This window comes from Serinus canaria, chromosome 2 (assembly GCF_022539315.1).
Source record: "Serinus canaria isolate serCan28SL12 chromosome 2, serCan2020, whole genome shotgun sequence".
In the NCBI taxonomy this organism is placed as follows: Eukaryota; Metazoa; Chordata; class Aves; order Passeriformes; family Fringillidae; genus Serinus; species Serinus canaria.
The window spans coordinates 29,383,682-29,395,904 of record NC_066315.1 but is presented as its reverse complement, the minus strand read 5'-3'; the positions used below and the strand labels follow the sequence as shown (position 1 = coordinate 29,395,904).

The 12,223-nt window shown below is 33.7% G+C and overlaps 1 protein-coding gene across 2 annotated transcripts in view; it reads left to right on the top strand.

The window, feature by feature from the left end:
• The window catches only part of CRPPA (CDP-L-ribitol pyrophosphorylase A), a 107,635-nt gene that overhangs the window by 55,753 nt on the left and 39,659 nt on the right, over positions 1 to 12,223 (top strand). For both annotated transcript variants that reach the window (XM_030237949.2, XM_030237962.2), the window contains 3 exons: positions 3,320 to 3,409; positions 4,156 to 4,248; positions 8,385 to 8,513. In XM_030237949.2, the coding sequence (XP_030093809.2) occupies positions 3,320 to 3,409; positions 4,156 to 4,248; positions 8,385 to 8,513 (312 nt within the window). The remainder of the gene's footprint in view (positions 1 to 3,319; positions 3,410 to 4,155; positions 4,249 to 8,384; positions 8,514 to 12,223) is intronic.

Sequence of the window (12,223 nt, the reverse complement as noted above, 5' to 3'; positions counted from 1 at the left end):
ATTCTTAATTATATCTTGTGTGATGATATTACATGTTCCTGTTACCCAGAGAAGCACACAGGGAATAACTGTTAAAAAATTCAGGTTTTCTGATTTGCATAATGTTACTTCTGCAGTGGTAATTCATGTCTGTCTATCTTCTGCATTAATGTTAATTACTAGAAGGATATGTTTCTCTATTAACCTGTATTGCTGTCTTATATCTGGAAATGTCATTTGACATTGCACTGAAAGTTTTCATTCAGGAAGAACTGTATTTAGCATGGAATCTTGCTTTATATCTATTAATTGTCTACATCTAGAAGTGAAAAAAGTTAGCAGACTTGACTAAGTCTGAATAGCTGTATGATGGGGCAGTAGTATGTCTCATTTCACTGACACCAGATGCATTGCTATATCTCTTTTTTTGTCTCTATGAAAACTATTCTGCTGTTAGTAGGAAGACATCACTTATCCCTGTGCTTTTAAACAATAAAATCTCTGAGTTAATGTTTAGTTTAACCAATATACAGAATTTCCAACCTTAGAAACCTTAGAGAGAAAATATGCACAAGCCTATTTGTTCTCCAATGAAGTACAGTACCTTGTGTGAGGGAGATTTGATTTTGTGCAAAATAATTATTTTAAGCAACGTGGGTGTACTGCACTGAAAGCTTTTCAAAGGGATAATTGGAAGGTAATTGATCTAAATAAAAGACCAACTGGGAATCATTCTGTTGAGTACATATTATCTGGGACCACTATTTTAACATTTTAGATACTTTTTACACTCCAGTTCTCTGTAGCAACCGTATTTATTTGTGGGATATTTGTTGACTTCTACGTATGTCCTTGAAGAATTAAAAAGAAATTTTCTTAGAAGGATTTCTGAGAGAGGCTCTAATAACATGATAATATCAATAGCAGGGGGAAAAAAGACCTAAAATTTAACTAAAAAGATAAAGAAAATAATTTCCAAAAATTTTTAAGGCTACAGCTGTTTCCTGTGGAGTACTTTAACAGTACTTTTGTCAGTGCTACTTTAAACAGTATGACTAATGAATGAATGTTTTGTTAAAGATATCATACTGTGAAAGACATAACTTGTGTTTTTTCTTAAATCTGTTGTTTAGCCCTTTCGTTTGAAGCAAACAAACCTAAATGGGAGCTGAAGGTACTTTCTTCTGAGACTGGGAATCATGTACTGCTCTTTCTTTAGTGACAAAGTGCTGCTGTCACATGAAATGGAATCAACTGGATAAAGTTTTGTGCCATTTTTGTGACTGGATAATAATCCATGAGTAGATATAAAAATATTTGGTTGTTCTTAAATAGAAAAAGAACTAGCATTTCACTAGCAGAAATTCACCAATTTCTTAATGACTGTATTGTCCATCTGCAGTGGTGTTAATTGTGATTTTAAATTCTGATATAATTTAAATAAATTTGCAGGTTCCAAATATTCTGGCATTAGTTTTTGATTTTGTGGAAGTGGATGTTGAATAAAGTTGAAAATTCAATAAAGGGCATCTGGTGACTAAAAAAATTAAAGAATATCAGTTTTTATTAGGACCAGAAGTAATTAAGCAAATCCATATACTCCTTTCTATTTAAACACTGAAACATTCATAACGTGAGAAGCACTTTTTACCAGGGTGGTATTTTTAGGTAATTTTTGCTCTCTAATGTGACTGATAACATTGATTAATATTAATTATAGTTTGAAAAAGTACTATTGCATAGGATATTAAATGGCAACTAGAATAAGAATTAATTTTAGTTAATTGATGATTTATGAAAGATTCTACCTAGGCAGTTGTGCTTACTTTTCCAACAGAAAATTTCAATTTCATTTTTGCTGGATAATATGGTGATCAAAAAATTCTAGTGTGTTACTTAATAAAGTTGTTGAAGTTAAATGAAATGATACACTAAAGGAATTTTTAAATGTTCAGCAATGATTGAGCATCATGTATTGTACTACCTCAAAGCAAAAAATAAAAGTGGGCCTTCTGCCTTGGATCATGTTCCAAATACCTTCTGAAAAGACCATGGCTTGCAGTAGGCTCGTGTTCATCAAAGTATGTGCAAGGTTGTAAAGGTACCAGGGATTTCTGCTTTTACATCTTCAGAGGTTCAAGCCAGGTGAGCCCTGGAGTGTTGCATTTTCCAAGTATTTTTGGAAATTCAAAGTAATTAATACCTTCTGTGACTTTCTTTTTTAAAATCTTAAAATATTAAATGTCAGCTATTTGTGTCTATGCTATCAAATGTTGAGCCCAAAATATTTCTAAAATGTTTAGACTATCATTATCAACTTCTTGGTTTCAAACCACCTTTCTTTGCAAACCAGTTAACTCCTGATTATTTTAAAAAAATTAACAAATACAGCTTTACATAACACTGCAAAGCCTTTTTAAATGTTGTGTTTGGTACTTCTGTTGGATTGGGGATTAAGTAGCATTTTAAGGGAGCACAGCAGTGTATTACTTCTGTTGCTTGCTGTGATACTTAATATGTCTTTTGGGGAGAAATAAAGCTCAGTTGTACTGTGAAACAGTGGGATTTAACACTCAGTGGGATTTAATAGAAGTAACATGAAGATATTTTTTCTCCCAAATTTCAAGATTTATTATTTGCATCAAAGTGTTATCTTCTCTTAGGAACAGATTCACCCTCTGCTATCTGATTTACAGTTTTACTTAAGGCAATACCAAAGCTGATAATGTAGTAGAATCAACTTTTTATTTTTACTGAGATAAGATAGTTATTCAGCTCATGTTAAAGGTTGCAAAATACATATGTCTGTGCCTAAGAAAGTATTTTAAAATATTTGTTGAGGAAATTATTTCAAGGAGAAACTCTAGATGGGTCTTGTGCTCTTGTTCTGGGCAGAATCCCAGAATACCAGTGCACCTGGTCTTTCTTGCATACTTATTTTATTTTATTTTTAACTTCATGAAGACAAAATGTATGTATCTGAGTATTGTACAGGTTTGCTCTGAATTAGAGGTCTAAAATCATTAGATCATTTTATGGACAGTGTTTTCGTCTCTCAAAACAGTTGAACATCCTAACCCAGGCAACAGCACTCATGTCTTGTGCTTCCAGGGCCGTTTCTGGAATGCCTACCCTGAGCATCACACTTCATCATATGTTGGGCTCCATGCTTCACGGTTGAGTGCCCCAAAATTTTGAGCAATTTTCAGTTTTTGTAGTGGAAGTAATAATTGCGAGTTTTTAATCATTTAAATGAACAACTTCTGCTACAGAGATGGAAGCTTTAACTGTTGAGGCTAAATAAGAATTTTTGACTTTTTTTCTTTTTCTGTCTAATCAGGTTGAAGCTATTTCAATATCTCTAAGCAAAAATGATAGCTGTCTACAAAACATCTTTTCAGGACAGTGCTACAATTTTGTCTGTGTAAATGTAAGTAGCGAGGATGCATGCTTTTATTTTACACTTAAACTTACTAGTAATGGTAAATAATAATTAAATATTTGAGTAATAAGTTGCTTGTTATTTTTGTCCTTATGTACTGTGTTCATTCTGATGTTTGGTGTTTCTAATGTGCACTAAATTCAACCTTTGAGATACTGGTCTGTCCATTCTCCTCTGGTTCCACACTTCTGTCACTGTGTTGTTACCGTCATGAATTCTTGAACAAGAGGGATAAAATCTGAAGTAGTTTAAAATTTCCTTTCATAACTGTTGTATTGAAGTGAGTTATTATAAGGAGAGGCTGTGATATGTGAAGTCATCTAACTGTGCATTCATTGCTACTGTAGTCTAAATTAGTGTTTCCCATTCTGGACATGTGCATGCCATGTGATCTGTATTTGGGTCCATGTATGGGAACAGGTTGGTTTTAGATGAACCATATCTGAGACCAATCAAGACCCTTAATCTTGTTTGTTTGGTTTTATATATATATATATATAAGTATATAAAAGGTTATTAATATTATTAATCTAATTATTTTTTAAACATCTATAACTTTACCAGAAAATACCTTAAAAGTATATTAAAAACAATCAGATAATCAACCAAACCCTGCCCTCCCAAAGCAAAAAAGTGATGTATTTTCTTTTTTTGGTAAATTACAGTTGTTCAAATTTGATTTTTATGAAATAAATGTTGTTTTCAGGAATTCTAAACATTTTTTTTTTATTTAGGATAGAAGGTGGGCCATTCAAGAAACCCAGGAACTAGTCGATATGTTGGAAAAATCGAATATTCCTCTCTTATGTCCAGTTGTCCTTATTTTGGTAGGTAACTCCTGTAAGCTACTGTAGAAAGCATCCTATTAATTTTTTAAAATTATTATTTAATATAAATAATATATAATATAAGTATTTTTAAAGTTACACTAGGTTTACACCGCTGCTAACTCAGAATAAAATTGTAAAATCAAACTGTAAATTGGTCTCCAAAGAAACTCATTTTCACTTCAACAAATGTACTGCATGCTGTCAGAAAACAAACTGGCACTAGCAAATGGCAGTTTATTAGTTATATATTTCTGTGAAAGGCTCATTGTGCCTGGCTGGTTGTACTGAACTGTGAACTCCTGCCTTGCTGTTGTGCTCTGTCTCTGCTGGGGATGCTGCAAAACATGTGCTGTGCTTGGATGCTCAGCTGAAATAGAATTAAGTGGCTTTACTTTTTGCTATGCATGTGTGGTCCTGATGCCTGCCAAGTGGTGGTCAAGAAGGCCAGGATGCCATTGGCCGCCTTGGCCACCTGAGCACACACTGGCTCCTGCTCAGCCACTGCCAACAAGCACCCCCAGGTCCTACCCACCGGGCACCTTTCCAGCCACTCTGCCCCAGCCTGTGGTGCTGGGTATGGCTGTTGTGACCCAAGTTCAGAGCCTGGCACTTTGCCCTCTCAAACCTCACACCCTTGTCCTCAGCCCATGTATCCAGCCTGACCAGATCCTTCTGTAGAGCCTGACCTATCATAACTATTGTAGCCTCACCTATTGTATGCAGTTCTCTTGGAGTGAGTTACTGTGATTCTATGAACATCAGTATTTAGCTCTTTGTTTCTAGACCATCTTATTTTCTTGACCCTGTTTCTGAGGAACTTCAGGGTAAAACCTTATTTTACTGAATTTTCAAAGATAAATTACTTCTGCCTTTCATAATCAGAGCAATTACATGTCTCCAATTCTGTTGGCCATTTACAAGGCCACTGGATGTGCAAAATACTCTTTGTTTGGACTTCATTACTTTTCATTAGTCTTTAGCAAGAATATAAAAGACCATTTCTGTCTGTGTTGAATTTTGAGTGTGAAGATAAAGTTGGAATTTTTTATCAACTAGCTAATGCTAGAGTCAAAAGCATGCTTATTGTGCCCAATTAATAGTACTTTCCAGTCTGGACTTTCAATTAAATACTTTTGAGTGTGATGCTAGGAATGTGAAAATGGTTTAATACTTGTAGCTATAAATATTCTTGTCTTGGTATCTCCTAAGAAATAAGAGTGCAAGTAATTCTTACACTATATCCCCATGAAACTCAGGTTTTGCACCTGAGATATTAGGTGTTGAAGTCATTATAGAACCCAGAACCATTTTTAATGAAAGTATATTTGCTTGAACAGCCTGAAGCATGCACAAATTATTTAGGTAGGCTCCTTTTAAAATAGCTGTAGGAGAAAATAGTACATTTAATCCCTTTACTGAACTCCAGATCCATCAGTTGTTTCTGACAACTACTTGATATTTCTAAGAACTAGACTTTGGAAGAAAATCTCATAACTAGGTGGAAACAGTTGCTAATATTTAAAATACTGATAGAAATACATTTGTTAAAATTATGTTGCCTAATTGCACTTGGGCATCTGGTGGATGTACCACACTATCTTTTAGAGATACCAGAAGGGCAGAAGAGGAGATCTGGAAGGTATGTGTAGAGTGACAGGAATTAGCTTAACAAATCATTGTCTCGTATTGACCACTGGGAAGTATTGAAGTCCTTTAAACTTCTGATCTCTAAAACTCATTACAAATGTTATGGTGGACAGAAACTTCCTTCAGCAGTTTTAATTTAAATCAGTTTTGGGTGTCCTCTTCTCTAAGGCTCATGAGTGGCAGTTTCCTCAACTTTATTCTTTCCTATACATACACTTTTAAACATATTAACTGAAATAATTGTTCATGAAAAATCCTAAAGTACAATTTCTTTTAATGTAAAAGGACATATTAATATTTCTCAGACAAATGTAAATGAGAATTTTAAGCAATATATTGACATTTAAATGCATAGGTCTTAGGTACCAGCTATAAGGGAAACATATTTGTCTACTCTCAAAAGTAAAACTCTTGAAAGAATAAATGGGGAGAGCAGCTAACTGCTTCTATTCCAAACTCATAACTAGAAACAGTCTAATGCAATTGTTTTTGGGTAATTGGGAAGTTCTTGTCTATTCTTTGATTTCATGGCAAAAAGCAAATTTTTCATAATAATATCGTAATTAAGAAAAAAAAAAGGTTTTTTTTCCCTTCCAATAGTCATCTTCTTCAATTGTAGAAATGACAGGTGTTATTATTGTGCCAGACTCTCTGTTTAACCAGCCCAGTGAGCATTGATCCAATAAAAGGATGAGCTTGCACTGGACACGATGACTTTTTTTCATATTCCCACCTATCAGTTGCCACAGATTCAGAGTCTGTCCATTATCCTGGTGCCTGACTGGATTGTTTCATGGCATCTGTAAGCTGAAGCAGCAATTGGATTACTGTAGCTGGACAAAAAGGAAGATTAATGTTACAGGAGAAATAGGCATCACAGAGGTAAACTTGAGGCAATTATTTGTTTGCAACAAGGCAGTATCTTCAATTATGCTGTAACCTGACAAATCATATTCTTAAACTGACACTGCTTTTTTGAGCAATACATGTTTGTTAATGGTATGAATGGATTTGATTCTTATGTTGTTGCTTTGCTTAGGTTTAGAAAGAAAGGAATGCTAGTACTTCAGCCCTTTAGTTGCAATTATTTGCACTTCAGTACTGAAGTCTGAGAAAAATCTCTTTTCAAAACTGTTAAAGAGGTTAATGGTAAAGAGGAGCTAGGTTAAGTTCTCTCAAAATAATAGGTTTTATAATTTCTTGTAAACAGCTGTAAATGAGTAGTACTTAGCCTTGTTTTGGGTAGAAAATAACAAAATAATGAGTGTGTGTGAAAAGTAATCTCAACTTGTATAGTAGAAGACAATAGCTTTGCTTCTGGTAAGTATGCATTTAGGCAATAAACAGCTTTTTTTTAAAAAAAGTGTTGCAAGAGAAAATGAGTGAGAACCTATTTTCTGTCAGCATAAATGGAACATAAAGTACAAAGAGAACTTGAAATAATTTTCCTTTTAAGAATAAGCGTATTTCTGCTATTAATAGACACTGAAACCTTATATGTACAAATCATCATACTTAATTTTGATTTCTATGGGTAATAGAAGTTTTATAAGGGAAACTGATTAAAATGTGGTATATGTAAGACTTGGGAAAGGATTGAGCTAGTTGATACCTCCTTGGAAATACCAGTTACAGAAGCACAGAATATTCTGAGTTGGAAGGGACCCACAATGGTAATTGAGTCCAACTCTTGGTCCTGCACAGGATACCCAAGAGAGAATTCAGAGAATCATAACATGTGCCAAGTTGGAAACCACCCATCAGAATCATTAAGTCCAATTCCTGGCCCTGCACAGGACACTTCAAGAATAACACCTTGTGCCTGAGATGATTGTCCAAACACTTCTTAAACTCACTTCAGGTCCTGTAAGACCTGCCATGTTTGTGCAGCATCCCTAATGGAAATGAGCCCTGCCTTTCCCTGCCCAAGGGCTCAGGATAGTCATATCCCTTCCTTCTTTTGAGGTAGTTTCTGCTTTTTAAACTTGACGTATTATCTTGAAATTAACCTAATTAAGGCAACTAACTTGCTATACTGACAGGATAGTAAATTTCCAATTAAACTTTAAAGAATTTAGTTCTGTCTTGAAAACCTTCAAGATGCTTACAAAAGACATGTGTATTCCAAAGTCCTCTGATAGTAAAAAACCCAAACAAACAAACAAAAAAAAAAAACTCCTCTGAAAGTTAGTCTAGAGCTTGTAAAAGAATGTTGTTTATTTTCTAATTTAATTGAATAGTTTTAAGATGCATGACATGTTCTGGCATATTGGCTTCTTTTGCTTTGAAAAAACTAGTTTTCATGTCCCTAAATGTGTAAGCAGTGGAATTCAGTAGTAAATAGAAGCTGTCTAAGAAAAGCCTTTTTTAGTCTGTATTTTTATGTGTACTTAACACATAAAAATGAGATACTAAAAAACATCAGTCTGAACTGGGACACTATGGAAAAAGTGGACTTTGTTTTTATTTAATCTGTTCTTTTGCAGGTGCACTTGGATATTCCAGAAAATAATTCTTTCAGCATTGGGATGGAAGACCTAACTACGATCAAGAAATTTGCAAGAGAAACTAAAAAGAAGAACATTTTAGTTTATGGTCTCCTTATCCAATGTAAGGTATGTAATTATCTTTCTGTGTGCAAATTATCTTCTTTTGCAATTTATATGATTAATGATAGAATCTTCGTTTAAAACAAAATCAAAGGGAAATAAATATGACATGAAGAGGATTTTTTGGGAAGATTCTTGCCTGTTCTTGTTCAAAATTCAGACAAGCCTGTAGTTATGAACAAAAATGTCAGCTTTTTAACTAGAGAGGAATAAATGGTAAACATTTTTTAGAAATGCATGAAAATGTCAGGACCCTTTTTGCTTTTCTGCTTGGGAAATTGCTTTTTTCAGCATTAGGAAAAGAGAAAAATAGTGAAAGTACATTGAATCAGTGGTTCTGCAATATTTTATGTCCCTCCTCAAAACAGAGTTTGGTGCTCAGGTGACAGGAAGGGCATGGCATATAGGTGTTGAAACAGTGTCTGTAATAGCAGCAAATTGCCTCAGCTGGAGGCAAAAAGAGTTAGTACTCCAACATACTTTGTACTCACAAAAGCTATTTAAAAATAAACCATTTGCCTGGGAAACATGTTCTGTCAACCAGAAGAGTGGGCTGCCTTGCCTCCAGTGCAGAAAGAGTTTTTCAGCTTTTTAACTCAGCACACAGGGAAGGAAGAAGTAAGCTAAAAATTTTAATAAGGAAGAATAAATGTAATCATAACTGCTTTTTTAGTTAATCTTAACTGCTTTTTTTTATAATTATGTGTTTGAGTTTATATATAATTGATTAAATGTGGCTTTAGTTTTAAATCTTCTAGTATACCAAGCACTTGATTTTCCCCATCAAATTCTATTGCTTTATTAAGAGCTGTGAGTATCAATACCTATCTGTTTATGCTTTTATAGACTTTTAATGCCAACACAATATGAACGTTGCTATTATATGACATTAGCTCATATCTTGTGTGTAGAACACCAGTGGACATACAACTGCTCAGTTTTCTTTCTGCTGTTATCAAACCCCATTTTTTCAGGGTGAATCTGGCTTCTTTTGGTAAAAAAAAAATTGAATAACTCTTGAAATATAGCTCTGAGAGTCACCTTATCATGGTAAAAAGTAACACTTCAAATTGCTTTGGTCTAACTGCAGTTTTTGCCTTTTAGACTTCATTGTGTGTACATTATTTTGTATGCAAATGAATCAAATAGACATATGTGGATAGCAACAGTTAGTAAAGCTGACTGGAAGAAAGAAAAATCTTTTATAATCTTCAGTGCATTTTGATGTGCATGGCAACAAGACATTTTAATATTAATGGGCACATATAAGAGAAGTTGAGATCTGAGTGGGATTTCTTGATCTGTGGTGATAAGAGGATTGCAGCAGACTGCTGCCTCCATTCTTTGAAAATAAAAAGCTAGAATCATTATGTAAGATCATTGCAGGGAGAATCATCTTATTAGCATGGAGAAAGTCTTATATAGAGTAAAACACTTCACACAGTAAGAAAACTATTTCTAGCTGTCTTGTTTTAAAATGGCTTTAAAACATGTCCCTGCTTACAGAGACAGAAATGTAGTCTTGAGTTCCTGCTGTCTACATTGCTCAATAATAAAAGAATAGGTTGTATACATCATTTGTATATATGTGATATATGTATCAAGTTCACTTTTGGCTGCTGATGGATATAGAATATCATTGTTTCTAGGTAAAGACCTATGGAAAAACTTGATGTATGAATCTAGAAATTACATAGCTCCAGATTTATTGCTGGTCTGGGTGGAGCTGAGAGACTGTGAACAAAAGCAATTTTTTACATGAAAAAACATCTTTAAAAGAGTTTCTTTTTTTTAATCTTAAGTCCAAAGCGGAGTTACCAAGGTGTTTTACTTTTAGAACAAGCCATTAGTTGATGAACCTGTAGGTGAGTTCCATACTTGAGGATGGAATTTCATATAGGCATGATGGGGAGTCCAGAAGAAGTAGAAACACACAAAAGCACCTGTGCTAATGCAGGATAGCCTATTATTGCAATAACTTCTGTCACTAGATGCTTTCTAGAAGTCCCAGAAAGCTATAGTTTATTTCAGGAAAGAGTGATGACAGGTTACTTCATGGAGCTTTCCTCTAGCTGACAGGTTTATATCATCACTACCAGACATACACAGTTGATAGGTGCATCTCCTAATTAAAAAAAAAAAGGGAATTTATCGAGACAAGGCCACGGTAGTGTTCAGGTGAAATGATGTTATGTTTCCTAGGATTATATGATTAAGTAGGTGTAAGGATGTGTGGATATAAAAGAAAATGGGGGCAGTCTTTTGGATTTTGCATTAGAAAAGCAAGTTTGTTGAAATAAATACATTTTAAAAATATAGCTTTTTTAAAGTGTTTTGGAAGTAGAAATTAAATGCTTGTAGAACCATGGAGTTCAGTTTTGATGGTAGTGAAGGAGCTGTGCAAAAGCATGAGCCTTTATTTTCACTTTTTAAAAGCAGCGTTTGTTTGGTATTTAGAAAAAGATGTCAAGTATTTTTATGATTATTTGATAGACCAAGAAACTAATAAGGAGAATTAAAGGAAAAGGCTTTAATGTGCTGTATAAATGACCTGCTTTTTACCTTTCATTTGCCTATAACAAGTGCCTGGTACACAAATAGTTATTTGTCTTATAAACATCATGCATAGGGTATCGCATTACTGATATTGATATACAGATCCACTTAATAAAATCTCTAGTTTGCATCCTGAAAATACAGTAAATTTAAATGGCACTTATGAATTATTTTTTTTTCTTTTCTAAAACATTTCTGCAATGTTAGAAGTGGTTTGCACATTCAAAATGCAGAGGGCCAAAGAATATTCAGTAACTGAATCTGAACTTAGGGAATTTGGTTTTGACCATTTTTCAGATAATTTGAAGGAAACAGCCAATAAGCAATGTGAATTAAAAATAGGGAGAAAGATCCATTTTTTTAAATGGATGATATTACTGGCAAATGTTGATGAAAATGTTAGTAAAATTCCAACTCCTTAATTTAATCAGAAGTTCACCTTGAAAGTAGCAATGACTGGCATGGTATTATATATTAGAATAAGAATCATTGTTTTTATAATCAAGTCATGTAGGATGTAATGGAGAAAGCAAATTCTTAAAATTAGGAGGAAACCCTATAAAAAGAAGCCAAATTATTCTTAAAAGAACAAAGTTGTACTTACAAGGAGACTTAAGAACTGCTAAAAATCCAAAGAATATTAAAGCTAATGTCAAACCATTGCATCCATGCAGGGATGGATATATATTAAAACTATTGATTTATACCATTGGAGGCACAATGTTTGGGAGGATCCCTCAGCTGCATGTTGTTGTTCTATGTTCTGAGCAATGGAATAATACTGAAATTTGGCCTTGATCTCTCACACACAAATTATTATTATCTTTAAACAAGTTCTAGGTAGTTGATGGGGTCATGCTTGAATATGACAGAAATGTTGAAAAAAACTCCTGTTTTCTTTATTTATTGCTCTTCTCCCTTTAAAAGTATTCATTATAATAATTATAATAACAGTCTTATGACTGAATTACAAAAATAATCAATAAAATAATAAAAAGAGAAAATAAAAAACATTTTCTAGCATGGGAGTTCAAATTCAACAGCTTGTAATGGTTACAGAAATAAAATCTTGGTCTGTAAGTTTCAGTAAAGACTTTGTTACTGTTTGGAGGGATTAAAAAGGAACAGTAATCATCCAAAATAAAGCACATTTGGATGGA